This window comes from Scomber scombrus, chromosome 3 (genome assembly GCF_963691925.1).
Source record: "Scomber scombrus chromosome 3, fScoSco1.1, whole genome shotgun sequence".
Classification (NCBI taxonomy): Eukaryota; Metazoa; Chordata; class Actinopteri; order Scombriformes; family Scombridae; genus Scomber; species Scomber scombrus.
In genome coordinates, this window is record NC_084972.1 from 21182278 (window position 1) to 21202329 (window position 20052).

General features: G+C 39.3%; 3 protein-coding genes across 3 annotated transcripts in view; 1 reads left to right on the forward strand and 2 right to left on the reverse strand.

Moving 5' to 3' along the window:
• The window catches only part of megf6b (multiple EGF-like-domains 6b), a 60730-nt gene extending 53027 nt beyond the window's left edge, over nt 1–7703 (reverse strand). Inside the window, exons 1-3 of the mRNA XM_062415684.1 lie at nt 7583–7703; nt 5955–6089; nt 4838–4947 (exon numbers count right to left, since the gene is read on the reverse strand). Of these exons, the coding sequence (XP_062271668.1) occupies nt 4838–4947; nt 5955–6089; nt 7583–7674 (337 nt within the window). The 5' untranslated portion in view covers nt 7675–7703. The remainder of the gene's footprint in view (nt 1–4837; nt 4948–5954; nt 6090–7582) is intronic.
• A 2977-nt stretch (nt 7704–10680) lies between these two features.
• Nucleotides 10681–16671, forward strand: akr7a3 (aldo-keto reductase family 7, member A3 (aflatoxin aldehyde reductase)). Its single transcript, XM_062415562.1, has 7 exons — nt 10681–11124; nt 13526–13713; nt 13913–14017; nt 14372–14468; nt 15202–15301; nt 15451–15580; nt 16231–16671. The coding sequence occupies exons 1-7, from the start codon at nt 10830–10832 to the stop codon at nt 16390–16392; spliced, it is 1077 nt and encodes a 358-aa protein (XP_062271546.1). The 5' UTR covers nt 10681–10829; the 3' UTR covers nt 16393–16671.
• mrto4 (MRT4 homolog, ribosome maturation factor) lies at nt 16640–19626 on the reverse strand. Its single transcript, XM_062415563.1, has 8 exons — nt 19582–19626; nt 19322–19380; nt 18564–18667; nt 17846–17927; nt 17677–17744; nt 17436–17587; nt 16930–17006; nt 16640–16834 (listed from the first exon to the last, which is right to left on the reverse strand). Exons 1-8 carry the CDS (start codon nt 19607–19609, stop codon nt 16688–16690), a joined length of 717 nt encoding a protein of 238 aa, XP_062271547.1. The 5' UTR covers nt 19610–19626; the 3' UTR covers nt 16640–16687.
• Nucleotides 19627–20052: the final 426 nt, after the last annotated feature.

Here is a 20052-nt window from a genome sequence, read left to right on the forward strand (position 1 = left end):
ATTACATATGAAATATATTATATTATTGTATTAACACTGATGATAATTGAGTATAAAAGGGAATTTAATTGGTCAATTTGCTTTTAAAAGAACATGATGCTTATCTATGACCTTTTACATGCTGTAACCACATTGTAAGATGCCTTGCTGAGATGTCTCACACCTTGTTTGTGTCTCCTTTATTAGGAAAGAAGAAATAGAAACGGTTATCTGAAGTGTATGATGACATGGTGACGCCAATTCTCAAGAAGTGATTGATGGAAAAGGAAAACAAAATGCAAGAACTGGAAACTGTAAGAGACAGGCATTACACCATATATGGAATTATTATTAATAATTTAGCAGGAAACAGGTTACTCCAGAGAGAGAAGTGTGACTGCACACAAAGTGCTTGTGTTCACGGTTGTGTTTGGGGGAGGATGAAAGCATTTGTGTGAACTGTTCAAGTGGTTCCTCTTGCTGCAGAGCTCAGGGAGCCCTTACATACATACAATTTGAGGATTTATTAAAGGCTTTGGGGCTGTGTCTCGGGTATTTGATCACCTTTGTCACCTAACTCGAAAATGTGACTTTTCAGCTGCAACAGTGTGCGTGTGTGTATCTCAGACCAGTTCTCGTTCAACAGACACAGAGACCTGATATCTTTATACATCCATGACCAGAGGAGAGAGATGGTAACAGTGATGTAACCTGGTGGCTACACTACAAGTTCAGACCTCACACTTTGTGCTGTTATTGGGTGGGGGGTATATACCCGCGGCCCAAAAGTTAACGTCCAGAAGCGTTCCAAACACAGAAAAATAATAAGAAAATACAGGCAGAGGGCAGGGTCTCTGAAGATACATACACTGCCACATTTCTAGTGGGTCATGAGTGATGATTGAGATAGATTATTTTTGTATGAGTCTATACATTTTTTTTTAAAGAAAGTCCTGTATAAAACAGTATAAAAATGTGATTCTGGTCATGTCGTCTCTGCAGTTTGACATCCAGCTCTGGAAAGGATGCAATGTTGAGAAGAGGAAGAGACTGGCATTTGCTCCTTGCAGAGCATTCAACAGCAACTGCATCAGTTTGTACTTTGAACAAACTGGCCGGCCAGACGTATTTCCACATCTCCACATTCACCGTCTCGCAATACACCCACATCTGTAACTGGCCAGCAATGTCACGAGATTGCTTTTGGTCTGTGTCTACTTCTTGTCGAATATCCTTAAGTCATGACTGCTTGCCAGACAGAGATACCAGAATAGGTATAATTCTAAAAAGATGCAAGTTCCTCTACCTAGCAAGAACATCATTGAGTTGTTTAAAAATTCTGCTTACAACAGTGTTTATCTGTATGTTACTCATTATACCAAAAGGAATAACTTAGAGTATTCTGAGACCATATTTTATGGACCAAATGATCTAATTTACACCACTATTTAGGCGTATAACACAGCATGTTATGTTTAAGCTGATAATTTCTGTCTGTTCCCCTGTATGAGTCTGGGTCTGTGTGTATTTGTGTTCAGCTATGCATGATGTGGTCCCCACAACCGCTGACATAGCTGTTGCTGTGTTCCATGACACACACAAACACACACATACAGACCACCCATGGATAGACAGAAGACAATTTCCTCTCTTCTGGCTACTGGGCCTATTTCACATGTAGCTACCTTCCCCAGCCTGGTCCCACCACAAAAGGAGGCCAGTTCCTATTCAGCAGTTAACGAGGACGACAAACTGGAGGAGCCATTGTCCTTGCTCCTCAGCCCCTGTCACAAAGCTTATTGTCGTCGTCAATCAACATAACTGCTTGCTTCCACTCCCAACTGACACCGTCCATCCTGACCTGGCCCGTGGCTGCAGGCTGAGTTAAAAAGGTTTAACTCATTGACTGAGTGGCCCTCCAAACGTTTAAGTGGAGGAAGTCGCCACCACAAAGTCAAGAGCTCTTCAATTTCAGGAGATAGTCGTTGAGCCAATTTGTCTAATCAAAACAAACAAAAGTCACCTCTGTTGCACACAGGGTTTTTTTTTCTGATGCTGCATTCTGGCTCCACAACTTTACCTGAATTAGATGAACTGTTAAAACTTTGAACAGATGTGGCTCTAAGATCTTAAATAGAACATATGCATTAGACCTGCAATGATTCATCATCTGAAAGATAAGTTGATCAACAGAAAATTGATCAGCAACTATTCTGATGATTGAAGCAAAAATGTCAACCAGCTACAGCAATTTGAGGATTTGCTGCTTTTCTCTGTTTTTTATGAATTGAACATCTTTGGGTTATGGACTGTTGGTTTGACAAAACAAGCCATTTAAAGTTGTCACCTTGAACTCTGCGAAATTGCAATCAGCAATCATTTTATAGACTAAACAATTAACTGATTAATAAAGAAAACAAATGGTTAAATACCTGCCTTTAAAACAACATTCAGTTTGACTCTCCCCATTAAGCATTCTTTATAATACTGGAAAACATCACAATTTGGAAAACAAAAACTTAAAATCTCGAATATTCTTTGCACCATCTCTCTCTAAATTCATGATACTGTGTCAATGGAAAACTCATAAATCTTTATAATTAGACAATAGTAGCCTGAAACAGAAAGATATGGAAAGTAAGAGGGGGGGTGGGGGGGTAGAAAATAGTGGAATAAAATGTGAAAATAACCAGACGTTTGCTGTGCTGTGGTATATTCTTTCTCCAAATATGTGACTAATTATGCAAAGCAAAGAATGCTGGAGAGCACAATAATTGAGGCTGTGAATTGCCATTATGTGAGAAAAAGTCTAAATTTGGACAACTACAATATAATTGGAATAAAGGAAGAGAAGAAACACAGGTGAACTAATGAAGGGACAGAGGGCTCAATCAACAAACTCTTCAACTTCCAAGTCACTGTGTGCTGTATCTACAACATGATTATACCCTCAATTCCGCTCAACTGCCTCACAATAACCACAGGTCATTAGACTAATTACCTAACACTGACATTTTATTAGGGAACACACAGGGAGAGTGAAAGAGGGAAGGCGAGGGACAACACCAAACAGAAAAAAACCTCAAAAGTGCCAGACACACTAAATCACTATCTCAACACAAAGCATTCCCATCTTTCCCTGTTTTGGGTTTTTTTCAGTGGATTTGCTAAAGCTGTACATTTTACAAAACAGATTTTTCCTTTTGGATGTTGTAGGTGCTGTTGACAACAGCCCCACAGATTACATTGTGCTGACTGAGGTACAGTAGAGATAGTGCATAGCAAAGTGCGCAGGAGTGGGAGAGGGAGGATTGTGGTGTGAGCTTCCTTTTATCCTGGTTCAATGGCTCAGAGAAAAGGGTGATTAGTTTGTCCCATCTTAAAGTGCTGCCACGTCTTTGGTTACAGAGATAAAAGCCCTACCTCACGTCAAAAAGAGCAGCCATTGTCACGCGAAAAAAGAAACAAAACCTCCGTCGACTTAAGTGAGGGGAGACACTGGGCAGTCCTGAGGAATGTCTCTTTAAGACATTTGTTTATGAGTGTTTTAAAACAAACCAGACTCATTGAAGAGCAGACAGTGTAATGCTTCCTTGTATAATTTAATACTGTAACCTTGTCCCTGGAAACAAAGAGCTCTTTGAAGAGAGCATAGATGCCATAATAACACACTGATGACAGTCAAATCCAAATCTTCTCCATCTCTCCATCCCTGCCATTTCCCATCAGAGGGCTATCCTAAAGACTAATATGCTGTACTGGGCATTAAGCACACAGGGTGTTTCCAAGCAGGTTACAGAGAATAGGAAAGTGGGGACTTTCTTGTCAGTCTACCGGACAGGGGACAAACTGTTTACAGGAAGACCTTGCCAAGGGTCTGTCTATTGTATGCAGGCTATGTGATCTTGATCACTGGCTGTAAAATCCCATCAAAGGGGGCTTCTTGGTCTCAGTGGTGTGAAGCTAAGCTTCTTCACAAGGAGATGGGCTGTTGGCAGCCCCAGTGTGACCAACAGAACAACTTTTCCATACATGGACCTGTGGATTTGAATTACGGTGGGGAGATTGACATTTGTGTTTCTTTGTTCTTTTTGCACATGTCAGCAGTCTCTCTCTCCACTATGAGTTGATGGGTTTGTTTTGTGGGCCTGAGCTGTGAGTGGTTGGAGTAAACACTACAGAGACTTGTCTGTTTTTATATCTATAATGCAATCCTCTCATCTGCGCTGCCATGTCAGACCTCTGAATGAGAAGTTATGGCATGACATTGTGGATGAGAACCAAGAATAAAACATGGGAATACAGCTGGGCAAGCAATGTGGACATTTGGAGCTCTACTGTACTCTGTTAGGTAGCTACCCAGCCAAGAAAGCGCTAACTGCCAGACAGACTATCTATCTTAAACTACAGGAGCACTGTGGAGCTATGACGTCACTCTCAGATCATAAAGGGTTTTTTTTCCTGGGCACGGGACAATGGTGCAAATCTGATGAGATCGGAGTGGATGTCAACACTTGACTCTTTCAACGCTTGACTTTTTTTCCCACGTTGCACATTTAAACATTGAGGGACTGTTGTGACAACACAAGTACTGTGGACGTCGTACTGACTACTAACATCTGTTGAGGAGTCTCGATGGGCAGAGCACCTCTTGACCCTTTTGACCTTTGTCTAAAACCTTTCATTCAGGTCTGTGCCATTTGTGAGGTGATGTTTGAAGTACCCTTCCTTCTGCTGAGTCAGTAAGTAAACAAACCTATCCACATAGTTTCTGTGTTCTACACAAACGACATGTTTGTAGATTTTTCTGTTTTAAAAGGTGAGAGAATACAAAAATAAAAGTAATGAAGATACTTACGATAGAGACAACCAGCTTCTCCATTAAGTTGAGACCATCCAGGGCAACACTTGTACACAGTCTGATAATCCTGTCTGTACACTTGTCTGTATGCTGTGTAGTATGCTGTCCTGTCAACATGCCAAACACAAAGTTAAAAACATTCAATGAAATCTGTTGCAATAACAGTAATAAAAGATTGTGTAAAGATTAATAAGGCGTTACAAGGACTGAAAACATTCTTCTTTCAGTTCCCAGTTGTAAGATTATTTGATTTTATATCCGGCACTTATATATTTTAATGCTTCAGGTGTTTGAATGCTGATAAATAAATAAAAAACAAACAAATACATGTGGTAATCTAATCCAATGACTCCCAGCACTTTATGTAACATGCAGTACACTGTTCAGCAAACATTTCCCAGAGCTTTAAGGCATCATTTTAAGGTGTGAGACTGGCAGACTCTACTTCAGAGAACAGTGCCTATCCCTGTACTTTAGGACCCCTCTCATTGCCAAACCAGCACAGTCATTACGCACTGTGGAAACATGTTTTGTTTACGGTGAATAATTGTGGCTTTGGATGCCTTCAAAGCATCCTTTGACTCTGCAACATGGTAAATAATGTGGAGAAAGCGAGTGTGAGGGACACAGTAAGAAACTCCTGAAACTGACTCTCAGTCACATGCTAAGATGTTAGCATTAGGACTCTCCTTCAAAGGAATGTTGGCTGTTGAGACGCCTGTGTGTTAAATAGCTAGTAACCCCAGTGAAGTGGGGCTACACCTTGCACTTAACTGTATGAGAGGCTCAAAGCTTTGATTACAGAACAAGAGCAAGAGAGATGAAGAGGTAAGGGGAGGGAGAAGATCGGGGAGATAAATCTTGTCCTTCTAGACACTGTTTGGAGATGGAATTAAGTGAAGGATCAGGCTCTATCTGATAAAACTTAGCATGACTCATGCAGACTACATAAAACCATTAATTAAGGCTTGCTCAAGCCAGAAGTATTTAATCAGCAAAATGCTACATCCCCTGCAGGTGAAGTCGGGGTTTTTTGTCTTAAAGCCAGAGGTTTTGACATAAAGGGAAAGGGGAAGGCTCATGAGACAGACAACAAATGAGGTGTATTACTCACCTCCTCTCGTATCCCATGCACCATGACTGTCCCACACAGCCTTGCTTCCACACTTTAACCATGCGTGTGAAGGCCTGCACACACGGCTGCCTCTGGGCGACGAGCGTCACTTCTCTCTCCATACACACATTGGGCCTAGAAGGAAAAAAAAGTGGTGAAAATACTTAAGGTGTCCAAATGTTTTGAAATGTTTAACAGATGTACAGATGGCAGCAGGGCAATTTATGAGCGCTGTATGAAATGCAGATAGATGGACAACGCTCTCATTTTTCTTGTCGTCAACAACATAATGCCTCTGAGGGTATTACCTGTGCAAGGCTTCTTATGATGTCTGGGATTGGTATTTTTAAAGACTTAGGGGGAATTCCTCATACCTCACCTCTCAGAGTGCTGAGTTGCAAAGCACAAGATACCACCTGTAGTTAAACTTAAACTTAATATTCACATGAAATGGGTTCCCTAAAAGTCATCTAGAGGGTAGGATGGACATGAAAGTGGCAGACATTATCTGCTTCATTTGATTTGACTCCAAATGTGAAAAGGAAAAGAAGACAGGATCAAAGTGTTTTAGATGCGAGGCAGGTTTGCTGGGAAACAAAAGCATATGATGTACAATCTCTGTCACCAGTTACCACTTAACTGCATAATATTTTCAAAACAAAAACATGCCTGTCTTTTCCAGAGAAATCACACAAATAATTTATAGTGTTTTCACTGGAGATATGGTAGAACATATGTTTCAACTTGTATGAGCAGAAAGAGGAGACAGTTAACATTTTCACCCCCAGGTAAAATAATGTAAGCCTTTAACTATTATGTTTTTTCTCCTTTGTCACAAAGCCTGCCTGGGTTAACAGGGAGAGGTGCCACTGACTGTCTTGACACCATTCCCTGAACCACATTGATGACTCTAAAACCTACTCACAAGTGCAACCTGATCTTTGAAACATTTACTTCTTTGGTAACTCTCCAAGGACAGACAGGAAGGCTTGGCATATGGAGATCAGCGGGACTCTTCAGAAAACATCCAGCTGCTCATCTTGTAAACAATAGTAATCACTATCACGTCCATCTATCTATACACATCATTGCATATTTAAGCCTTTATTGTTTGTGGCGAGAGTCTTAATTCTCTCACCTAATTTAAGCTATTTTTTTTTATTATTTTGGTGGTTTAAAATAAATGTGTTTAATGTCATGATGACTGGCTCTTCACATTGAGGGGCATAAAACAAACAGCATCTGACAGAGTTAGGTATGCAGACAGGTATCCATCCACAAGGAGTGTGTAGCTTATCAAGAAAACTACAGTTAAACTATGTATGGAAATGAAAAGACCATCATATGAGAGCATAAAAGCATCTACAAAATAGATTAGTCATCCAGCTGCTGTTTACAAACTCTGAAACAGGAGGAGAAATGTCTCACAACCCTCTGTTGTCTCGCTCTGGTTGAATCTTTGACATAAGTTTATGCATGCGCAGGTGATCGAGCAGCTCCAAGTTCAAAGAAGCTGTAAAACCATTTTTTAGGAAGGATGAAGAGTAAACATCATCCTCATGAGTATGTGTGCCAAGTAGATATAAGTCAAATGTAAGCAACAAAACACAGGAAAGTGCACTACTCACATATATGCTTGAAGATTGTTGGCGATGCTATACCGGAAGGCATGAGTCCCTTTAATAAATATTAGGAAAAAATAAAAAATAACACAATCCATTTTCCTCTTCTCGGGTTACAGTTCTAAAAAATGTGAATCTGCAGGCTCGTTCATCAGTGTAAGTCAGCGGTTTACCCAAGAACAAACAGTGCAACCGTATTGATAAAACCAACTAAAAAAAACAAAAAACTCCGAGAAATAAAGAAAGTTAAAAGGCGCGCGAGGGATCTTCCGCGTGGAAATGAGCGAAACTTTCCAAAAATGACAGAGCCATTACAAGCGGGGTTATGTCTCTGAGTGTGTGTGACACTGACACTGAAAACTGCAGTTCACCTACACTTCCTCACTGCAGATGTTGGACTGACGGGCAGAGACTGGTGGAGGCTGAGCGCCTTCTGCCTCCCTCCATTGACTTGGTAATGATGGCAGGATATTTTAGGGGGGGCATGCACACGGTGCTATTATTCGGAGCTTCAGTAGCTCCTGAAACACACACACACACACACACACACACACACACACACACAAAAGGCACCCTACAGTCGGCGAAGTGCACTCACAAACTGTGACTTGAAAAGTTTTCCCCAGGTCAGGGCTTAATTACGAGCAAAGTTCTTCTCGGGCAAAAAAAACACTATAATTTGAGATTTAATGCCTTGTATGATGTGTTGATATTTGCGCTTCTTTTTTTGACATGCAATTCATTCCCTTGACCAATGTGGCGTTTGTTAGTGCGTAATGGTGAAAACGGCGCGCGCAGAGGTATTGGAATAAAAGCGGAGATGTAGCCTAAACCACTCATAGTAAACGCATGGCCACCTCCTTCTTAGCGCAACAGAGGATGTTTGGGGGTTGAGGCAGAGGAGGGAGGAAGTGGTCTGAAGCAGCTTAGTGGTCACTGCACACGGCAAACAGCTGATGGTGCGGTCAAAGGGTCGGCCGCCAGGACCGACCACTGCTGCTCTCTAAACAAAGCTTTCATTGGACGCATGTGTGTGTTCATGACCCAAAAAGAGTCCCGGGTCACTGCTGTCCGTGCAACCTCCGAGGGTACCATCAACTACAGCATGTTGTCTTAATTACCTCAGGGGCTCTCAGACATATCAGAGATCATCTAGTGAGAACTTGAACAAGTGAGTCTTTCTGTGCAACAACCAAAGTGAGTCTTCATCTGTTTATGTTTATATCTGGGGTCCTGATACATACATCCAAGCATGGTTGTATTAACCTGTCTGAAAGCCACCCCAGGGCAGAGATCTGCTTTTGGGCTTTTATACTGACCCTCCACCCTAGACTACTGCCCCCTGTAATTGTCTCCCTGTCATCTCCAAGTTCCCATCAGCCCCTATACACACAGCAGACTACTGACGATCATACATCAAAAAGAAACATTTATGTACAGTATATTGCACATGGTAATAATATAAAATATTAAAATGATATAATAATATAGGCTATACATGAACTAAAATGAGGTCTTAAAACTATAATATAGTCACACAATTGTCTAAAAAAGTTGCCATTGTGCTTTTTCTCATCCAAATTCCCAAACAAATTAGCTATAAACCAATTGACAGACAGGGAACCTGATACTTCGGGGGTCTGGAAGTCAGTTGGCAACTTTGCCCAGTTGGTAATCAAGCCTTGTAACCAAGAACCCCTGAGATCCCTAAAGTAAGTAACAAAAGCCTTTTCCAAACAGTTTTAGTTATCTGCATTTCATAATAGTTTTGGTACAAAGCTGAATACTAACCAGGAAGAGCAGGTAACTGACAACTGACCCCTGACCATCAGACCACACAATGTTGTTTGTGTGGCAATTATTTTGTAGTAATTTGATTAATAACAAGCTGGTTGGGCAACAGATCGTACTGAAACGCATTTAAAACTATTTTAAAACTAATCTTAAAGCTTTGTCTTATAGAGGGGCTTTTTGTTTAAATCTAGTTTTAATGCTTTTAAATTTCAGATAATTTTATGCTGACATATGACAAATAAACAAATTCACAGCAAATATTTGGCAAATCCAGTATAGATATACTTGTTGGTTGCTGAGTCTCTCTGCAAAATGGGTTGGGGGAAACCACACATGTCTGGAAGGGCCTAATAAGGCCTAAAGCTTATTGTCCAGGGCCACACACAGGATTACCTAACCCCAGGATTGCATATCACAAACTATGGTTCTTAACCTCATCCCACCCGCAGACCTCATAAAGGTACTTTTTGTCATATCTCACAGGTGTTTTATTCTACCATTCCAATTTTTAACAACTTTGTTAATTTGTTCCTAATGACTTCATATCCTGGGGGAGCCACATCAAACGTACCCAATTGCATCTAGTTTTAATAGATGGAACTATTTATTGAGTTAATTTTCCCCATGGGTCCTAATTGCAAGTATCACACATTATCAGGGGGTAGGGGCACTTATTTTGAAGGCTTTGTAGAGAGAATATACTTTGGATAAAAGCTGCAATCTGTATTAAAGAAAAGTATTTTCTTTAGTTTTAGGCCACATGATGTGCAAATTTACTAACTTACCCCATTTTTTTCCCCAGGTGACATTAATTACATACCTAATAATCATTTGAAAAGAAATAAGTTAACATTTTGCTATGACTGTTATTTCTTACAGTAGTTTATGGAGTCCGCAGGTAACAAGGTAGTAAGTAGTCCTTGTATGTTAAATATGTTGGTAGGATGAGAATTAAATTAGGATGCGGTGAAATTGATGTAGTTTGACTTTTACACCAGATTTATCGGACCATTGAATCTTTTCCAAATAAAAAATAAATCACTTTCACTTATCATAAAGTCAATCACATGCCATATGGGTAAATTGGACTATTTGCCTGAGCCCTGGAGGCAGGAGGAAACCATGAAGACCTTTGTGTTTGTGGTGATTTGCTGACACCTTGTGATTAAAAGTAGGAACTGCACAGCACATCCAGATCTAATATTAAGAGCTCTACAGATGATGCAACGAAGACAACTGAACAATTATTAACATACATGTTTAAAACAACAGGAAGTGGTCACAGCAAACGAACTTTGCACTGTCTCAACTATTTATAATCAAACAGTCAAGCAGCTGTCCTGCTATCCTACAGAAGAGCGCATGTCTCCGTTTTAACCCGGTTAAGTAACTTTACGACGCTCCCTAATTACCAAGCCGACCTTTGCCCCCTCTCTGCTGCACACTGCTGTGCTGTAGCATGCGGAGTATAATAACAGCGGGACTGTGCGCATTGAAACAGCGACACTTTATTACAGACGTGCTCACACAGTTGCCGAGGTTTGCAGCTCGTCGAAAAATGTCGTCGTCTCAAGCTAAGCGGCCGGTTTCCCTGCTCGGGACGATGGCGTTTGGCGGCCGAGCCGACGCCGACCAGAGCCTGGAGATGGTGCAGGCGTTCCTGGCAAGGGGACACAACCACCTGGACACAGCCTTCATGTACGCGGACGGGAAGTCAGAGGTCGTCATAGGGGGCATGAAGCTTCCTAAATCAGGTACAGCTGGTGGTCTAGTTAGCCAGTAACCAGTGGCTCTCAAACTTGTTTACGTTGAGCACCCCTAAACTGACACATTTTAGACCATTTGACTTGACCCCTTTGATAAGATTTTTGCTTTTACATGTTTTATTTCAAAAAGTGTATGAAAGTCATGACCAAAACATTAATGCATTATGTCATCGTGTAACTTAAAGATGGAAATATAGTGAAAATACTTAATTCCCCCCTTTGCTGGGGATCCAATGGAACCCCCTCAGGGACCCTAGGGCCCTGATCCCCACTTTGACAACCACTGCTAATAACTATCCTAGGCCTATGTAATTTATATTACGTATGTGATTACAATGGGTACCAAAAATGAACTAAGTAAAGACCCCCTGTAATAGGTCTGGGAAGTCTTTTGATCACTTTATTATGACTTTTATTACAATTAAAAATGAAATGAAATGAATTTTTTAAAAATGTTGGACTGTGTAGGACATTTAATTTACACATTAAATTTTGGTATAATGAACCACACTTAGCCTATATCTGCAGTCTCTTGCCCGTTGGGTCACAATTAAAACATACACAAAGTGACAAACCAGCACTAAACAAACACAGATAGCTGGGTCACAGTATTAAAAAGTTACACCAGTCCGTCACACAAACACACACATATCAGACTATGGTCAGTTGTCGGGACATTACATAGAATTACATTAATTTTCTGGAGGCTAACTATAACCCTAACCATCATAACTACCCTTACCTTAACCTTACTCTTACCCTGCACTTAACCACTGACACAAAAACCTGCTTTGGGGACACAGCTTTTGTCCCCAGTTGCACAAGCCATCCCCAATTAAGTGGTCTAATGTCTAAAACACTCTGTTAAAGTATCCTATGACAGACCCCACACACACACACACACACACACACACAAACGCATGTCCCTGTTTTTAGGGGTTTGAGTGTACAGCTGACTTTAAATAGTGTATGTTCATGATGTAATCTGTGTGTACTAGGCGAGATTTCCTACTTATAACCTCCTCAAAGACACTTTCATTTCCTTGTAATGGATAAAATGTTTTTACTCATTCTACACACCATGTAAGCAATACATGTATGTTTGACAAGCAAAAACAAGAATGTGTGCACACAAATCAAAACCAGTGACACATGGAGTCAGTGGTGACAGAGCTGGGTAACTACCAGCAGATTTACAAGGTCTTGTTTGATAAATCCCTGTGCTCTTAAATCTATTATATACAACAAGTGGTGATCCAGTGATTTAGTGTCTCACTTCAATAAAGTCAGAAAACTCAAAAGTGACAGATTAAATTAAGAATAAGATAAAAATCAGATCAGTAGAGGCAGAGATATGCTTGCTTTTAGTCCGGATCAGGCCCCAGACACAATGGATCCTACATTTCCCATGTTGCAATGTGTTAAGCATTATTGTCAGTTTTATGTACAAGTCTGGATGACCAGGGTTCAGTGTGTTCCAGTTGGATTGCACATCTGTTAATAATACTAGCACTATAACAGTATATCAGTAGTGTTCTACATTATTATATAATCTTGTGGCCTTGTGTGGTTAAAATCTACTTACATTTTAGTCTCTAACTTTGTTAATATCGTGCTTATATAGGGCACATTCTGTAATAGAATATGTTCAAATCAAATTACTACAAACAAGTTGACATACAGAAAAACTGGTGAAAGTTATAGGTTTGGCTTCTTGGTCTCTAGACATATAATAAAGCTGCAATCTAGTGCTGTGTGCAGTGTATTAAATGGTAACTTGTATGCAAATTTTTGCCCAAGAGTCTCAAACAGGTCTATCCAGACAATTAAGTATGACTTTTCCAAGTATGATGACTTGATAATCTCTGCAGACCAGAACCAGCTCATTTGACAATACATGGGCTAAATTTACACTTTTCCTTTCACAGTGGGCTAGAATGAGCCCAGTGCTTTACCTGTTAACATAGCACATTGGCTTTGTTAAAGATGTATATTTGTGGGTCTGGATATATTTATTCAGTATGTTGTCAGAATGATGTAAAAAAAAAAACACAAAAAAAAAAAAAAAAACAACAACAACAAAAAACACTTCCTGGAATCTGTCCAAAAAGTATATTACGATTATGACTTTTGACTACACTGAATAACCCTAAGGCAAGTCCAGACTCTTAATATCAGTTACCAAAGCCAGACAGACAACTGTCATCATGAAAATATCAAATCAAGTACAAATCCCTATCTTTTAAATCAGAATATATACTCTCACCACTTTGACAATGTTTTGATTTTAAGTTTGGGTTTGCAAAAATAAAACGTGCAATTCTGTTCACTTGAAGAACCTGTAAATGACAAGCTTACTTACTTAACAATTACTGTTTCTGTATGACAGTGAGCATAGCTACAAAGGCTAACCCCTGGGATGGGAAGACGCTGAAGCCAGAGAGTGTACGCTCCCAGCTAGAAACCTCCCTTCAGAGGCTGGGGACTGATTGTGTGGACCTTTTCTACCTCCATGCCCCTGACCACCAGAATCCTATCCAGGATACTCTCAGGGCCTGTAATGAACTCCACAAAGAGGTTAGGAGACAAGAAACCTTAGTTAAAACTCAAAAGATGTTTCCTGTAACGTAACACATTTAAACGATGACTATACCTTTGTACACAATGTATATAAATGATAAAAGATGATTATACTGTCCCATCATGTTGAAATGCTGTCTGCTTACTTTACAATGTTTCATTAAACTATGATGCATTATTAAAATATCGCCCTCAGGGAAAATTCAAGCAGTTTGGTCTATCAAACTATGCATCATGGGAAGTTGCTGAAATAGTGTGCATCTGCAGACACAACAGCTGGATCGTTCCCACTGTCTATCAGGTATTCGAGCACTTTTTAAAACAACCATATAGTCAAATTTTGTAATCTCAGAATTGAACACCTGTTCAATAAATTATATCGATGTTGCATCCCTGTATTTAATTACTGTGTTTTAATAATCCCATTTTCATGTTGACACAAAAAATTGTGCAACCACATATCTTCAATTGCTGTAATTTTTATCAGGCAAATAAACTGTTTTTAAGCATCCTTTATAGCATAGAGAAACTCAAGGTGGTCCCAATGCTTTAACCTTTATTTTGTGTTTCTTCCCTTGCTTACCATACTTAAGTTGGATTTGATCTCTTTGATTATAATAAGCCCCTAATTTAGAGTTTTACAACCTTTCCACAGGGGATGTACAATGCCACTACCAGACAGGTTGAAACAGAGTTGCTGCCATGTCTGAGATACTATGGAATGAAGTTCTATGCGTATAATCCTCTAGCAGGTACCCATTATCCGCCTTTTGTGGTGCACCTTGCACCTAGTTTCATGTGTGTCACTGACTGCAAAGGATAATGTTCAACTTGTGTCCTGAACACACATCATGTTGTTTTAAGCAATGCTAAGGGCTCTGTGAATGGTTGATTGGTCCAAAAATCTGGTCCAGACTAAAATATCAACTATTGGATAGGTTGCCATTACATTTTATACAGATTCATGGTCTGCAGAGGATGAATCCAAATGACTCTGGTAATCCTTTATTTTTCCTCCAGTACCACCATATGGGTGGTTTAGAGTAAAATGTGTCAACAACAATTGAATTAATTGTAATTTGGTACACTCATCCAGGTCTCTCTCTGGATGAATTGTAATAACGTACCTACCTAATTTAACCCTAACCCACTAGTGACACTTTGACTTACCATCCATCAAAAATTGCAATTTTATCAATACTTTGGTTTATGACCAAATTACATTGTCATTAGTCTCCTGTTTTTTGTGTTTTGTACAAATTAACCAACAGTTAGTATATCAACATGCTACTGTAAACCAAGTTGGTTAACATTATACCTGCTTATCAGTATGTTTGCATGCTGTGCCTTAATATATCCTGTAAAGATGTATGACCTCTTGTTTTTTACATTAACTATGACTCATTTTCCAAAATGTCATGTTAAAATATACACAGTAAGAGCCTAAATAACTGAAGCTTAAATTCTGACTCCACTGTTTCCCAGGTGGCCTTCTGACTGGAAAATATCATTATCAAGATAAAGATGGTTCCCAGCCTTCAGGACGATTCTTTGGTAACAGCTGGGCCGCAGCATACAGAGACAGGTGAAATACTAGCAGTTAGCTTTTGAAAATGTTCCTCCATATCAAGTAATATGATTTATTTTATATTGTTGGTAGTAAGATATGTTTCTGCACTGCTGTTTGTTGATGAAACACATCAAGATATTGTGACTGTCCTCCTGTTGTGTCAGATACTGGAATCAGAGTCAATTCGAGGCGATCGAGGTGGTTCTGAAAGCCTTGGAGACAGTGTATGGATCAGACAAACCCACTCTGACTTCTGCTGCTATGCGCTGGATGTACCACCACTCAAAACTGAAGGTACCTGCTGGGCATGGATAGCTACAGTGACAGGAGAGTTTTTGTGAAGTTTTGTGAATGGTTATGGCAAGATTACAATATACAGCATGAGATTATCAGGAATTTAAGCTCATTCGGAGAATGTAGTTATTGTCTGCACAATGTTTTAAATGTTTATGTATTTACTGAGGAAAGATTGACCCTACCCCATCACCCTATTCCTATTAATCAACTGAAGTAGAATTTCAAATGGCTGAAAACACTGAAAACATTAGTTATAAGCTAAAAGCGGCCTTTAAAGTTCTCTTATTATACAGTATTATGTCTTTCCACACTTCCAACACAGCATTTAAGTCACAACTGTATCAACAGTCAGTGTAATTCTAGTACATACGTCACTAAATACTTATATTATACTATTGTAATATAGTATTATATTTTTGTAGGATGACTGTCAATTGTGTTTTAATTTTTCAAAGCCTAAATATTTTGGATTGTACAAAGGCAACTCTGTCGGGGAGGGGGCATTTTACATAATTGCCACACATCAATTGGCCATTTGTAGAATTATACGTGTTCATAACTGGTCCATGTCTACCTACTGGACCATCTGACAGTGTGAGTGAATGTATGATGGCTTGACAGCATCATTTGTCTTTGTGTTGTTTCAGGGTGATCTTGGAGATGGAGTCATTGTTGGCATGTCAAGCATGGAGCAACTTCAGCAAAACTTGACGTGTGCAGAGGAGGGTCCTCTGGATGAGAGAGTGGTCAATGCCTTCGATGAAGCCTGGAATCTAGTGGCCCATGAGTGTCCAAACTTCTTCCGCTAAAATCTCCATAACAGACCATACAAATGTTACGCAAGTTTATACAGAGATTAGATCTGCTGAAGGCCATTTCCTCTTAGTTACCTACTTTTTCAAATTTACTTTACACTTAAAATGATTTTCTTATGACTGAATAAGTTGGAGACCATTATGTGTTAATGCATAAGAGCACTTCATCCTTAATGTATAAATGTAAACAATGACAATTTGATATTTTTACAGGAATAAAATAACCTTTTCTGGAGTCCGCTTTAAACAGTTGAACATTAAAAGTAAAATTTATTACATCGACATTCATTCATTCTGCATCATCACCATCGTCTTCCTCATCATTATCCTGCATGGACTCTTCCTCGCCCGCAAAGTTGTCAAACTCGCCTGTTTCTGAGTTCCACATACATTTGATCTCCACCTTAAACTCTGCCATCTCATTGCCAAAGAGTTTCTGTGGACAAAAATGAAAGAAACAATCAGTCGTCTCCAACACAATACAGTGTGTCAGAGTCGACAGTTTCTGAAGTGAAACAGCCAAGAACTCACCAGAATACGAGCCTGCTCAGGAGTTAGCGTGTCCCCTTCCTTACACACTTCATGATCCTTCAGCAGTGTCACCACTCCTTGAATAACAATAGATAAAAATGTGACCATTAATTGTCAAACCCAATTTATAAGAAAGAAAAAAAACCTACATTCACTATATACACACACAGCCCTATTGCTTGATGGAGCTACGCTACTCTTATAACAGCACCTTTCACATAGAGGTCCTTTGAAGAATGAGAAGAAAGAGGATTCTTGGATTTGATGCACTATTCGACTCAGAACAATTCCATGATGACGTAGGTCGGTGTTGTGCTTGCAGTGTGCGAGTAAAAATCATGAGCTGCCCATTGATATTAATGATCATGTAAAATTTTAGTAGAGGTACACAATTCTGCTGCAGCAATGCAAATATAGGGGGAGAGACTGGACTTGAAAGATTGTGAACTCATCCTTTAAATTGACGGCTTTAATTTTTCTTTGCATTCAATAATACTTAATCTTACCTTTCTTAAGGGCAGTGGGGAGGCCTAATTGCCTCAACTGAGGCTCCATTGAATGAGGAAACTGATCCAGGGGTCCCTCATCCAGAGTTATGTTCATCTGTGCCTGGTTGCCTGCCCGCGCATAATCCATCTCTTTGAAATGACTGAAATACCTGTGAACAGAGAACATCATTTAGACAACTGATGAACAATATTTGGGATGTCCCCTTAACAATGCTGCATTAAGTGAAGCCTTACTTACTCTTGTACTTCATCCTTTGTTTTATTTGTGAATAACACACCCACTTCTCCCCGTAGATGCTTGCTGACCTGCATATTAACAAAGGCAATAAAGAAGTTTAAGTCTTTGCAACAGATTATGGTTATCATGATATTTTCTGGCTGAACACAGCACTTCAGATCTTGCCTACCTTGTGCAAATTATCCTTGTATTCGTCTGTTTCTCCTTTACCCATGGCGACCATCATGACTTTGTTTTTGCCAAAAAAGAATCTGTGGAGCATAGAAGATTATAGTTGAACTGTTGACAAATATTCAAGTCTGTCTTAAAACAACAGTCAGGTGTCCATATGAACACTGAAAGAGGTTTTCCTTGCTGTTATCATTTCTCCTGTTTATACTGGATATTAATGCATAAATGCACTTTCAATGTCAGTGACGGGGGCCAAAGTCCACAGTGTGACCACAGTCATTTTGTGCAAAAGTCATATGAGACTTAAGCAGTCTAAGTTTGTCAAGTGGATATCTGCCCATTTACAGTCTTTTTAGCATCTTTGTGTTTCCTCTGACAGTGGTTCCCTGTTGAGCTGCAGTGGAAGTATAATAAAAAGAGGAAGTGTGGCACTGAATGATATTTACTTGATTTGACTAGACGACTGAAGCTTCAGTAGTTTCAGATAAACTCATTTAGTACAGAAGGATGCTTGTAGAATTTGGCCCCCATCACTTGCATTGTCTGCATTATGAAGAGATCTAATGGCCAGTATGAACAGGAGGAATGATTATGGCTAGAAAAACATGTTTCAATGTTCATTTGGGCACCTGACTGTTGTTTTAAGACAGAATTATGAAGCTGTCCTTTTAAATTTACTGAGATGTCAAGTCAAACTGCTGATTTAAGTACGTCACCTGCTGTGTTTCCATGCTGTCCTGATGTCTTTCAGTTTGTTATTCCTCATATTCGCCACAGAGAAAATAAACAAGTGCCTGTAGGTGTCCACACATTTCCGAAACTAGAAAGAAAAAAAACACACACAGACACAGGTGAATTAGTTTCAAGTTATAGAAGCCAAGAAAGCTTGCTGTGTCATTATCTTTAGAAAACAGGCTTTGTCATCTCAAGATAATCCACATATTATCACAACAAATGGTTGTATCCGCTAATTAATTATTATCAGAGATCATTAGTGCCATGACAGCTTGCTTTGATGGTCTTGACAACTGTAGCAACTGATTTAACCTGGAAATGCCAGATCAAGAAGTACCCACTAACATGAACAGCACCTTTAATAATGACATCTGTATCACAGCCATATGGAGGGTTGATTAACTCCTGGTAATAATATGATGCAATATCTAATATAGGCAATATCATTTTAATAGACTTAGACAGGAAACATGACAGATTTTTAACGCAAGTCATTTGGAGCCACCTGAGGGCTCCTTGCACTTCATATAAATAGTTGAGCTATCAGACATGAAGAGAAGACAGGAATGAACAGATGAGAATGAGCTCCACTCGTCATTAATCTACTGATGAGAAACTGGCATTTAAAATAAGATTGCGAGCATGGCCTTTCTCAGCTTCCGTATGAACCAGCTTCATGACACACTTTATAACATCACGCAGGTCTTTTTAGCATCAAACCAGAGATAAAAACCCTCACCTCCTCGATGAGTTTCTGTTTGGACTCCAGCCCCTTCTTGGCTGTTTTTGTTAACGAAACTGAGGGAAAATGTGAAAACAAAGTCAGTGAGTGAGTTAGCTCTGAGTTACACTAATAGAGCAGTGACTGGTTTATCTCCCGTCTGTCTGTGTGCTATTCACCACTGAAGTTAATGTAATGTGCTAATGTTAGCTTCAATTAAAAAGGCTTAAACGCTTATTGTGTTGGTAAATATCACAGTTAAAACATGTATTTCTTACTTTTCTTGTCTCTCTTTGACTTCGGCATGGTTTCCTCACGATGGTAGACGCACACGTGAAGTGAAAGGACCCCAAATGTTTCTGTTGGTGAGATTAAGCTGACCGTGTCATGCCTGAGTAAAATAAAAGTAGCTTTTTTTCCTTTTCTTTTTGTCTTTTTTTATTATTATTTAAGTGTTTGTAACCCACTGGGATAACTGATTTGTATATTAAAACATTTAAAAAAATGTAATTATTATAATTTTTTATCTTTGATTTTATTCTATTTTATATTTTTGCTATTGTTTGTGTGTTTAATGTGTTATTTTGTCTCTTCTTCTATAGGCTATTTGTCTTTAGTGGATAACATATTCATTTGTGTTTCTTTTTTTATACATTCAGACAAACACCATATCACATATTCAGCATACAGTTCAGAATTGAGTTACATATATAAGGAAATAAGGAATATGATATAATAAAAAAATGTTG

What these genes read in the sequence shown, in the direction of transcription:
- mrto4 (XM_062415563.1), bottom strand. Translation starts at nt 19,609, where the DNA reads ATGCCGAAGTCAAAGAGAGACAAGAAAA. An exon ending in ACAAAGGATGAAGTACAAGA is followed by an intron (nt 17,588 to 17,676) that starts GTAAGTAAGGCT and finishes CTCTGTTCACAG; the next exon opens with GTATTTCAGTCATTTCAAAG. An exon ending in CCCCACTGCCCTTAAGAAAG is followed by an intron (nt 17,007 to 17,435) that starts GTAAGATTAAGT and finishes TTGTTATTCAAG; the next exon opens with GAGTGGTGACACTGCTGAAG.
- akr7a3 (XM_062415562.1), top strand. Translation starts at nt 10,830, where the DNA reads ATGCGGAGTATAATAACAGCGGGACTGTGCGCATTGAAACAGCGACAC. An exon ending in CATGAAGCTTCCTAAATCAG is followed by an intron (nt 11,125 to 13,525) that starts GTACAGCTGGTG and finishes TCTGTATGACAG; the next exon opens with TGAGCATAGCTACAAAGGCT. An exon ending in ACCACCACTCAAAACTGAAG is followed by an intron (nt 15,581 to 16,230) that starts GTACCTGCTGGG and finishes GTGTTGTTTCAG; the next exon opens with GGTGATCTTGGAGATGGAGT.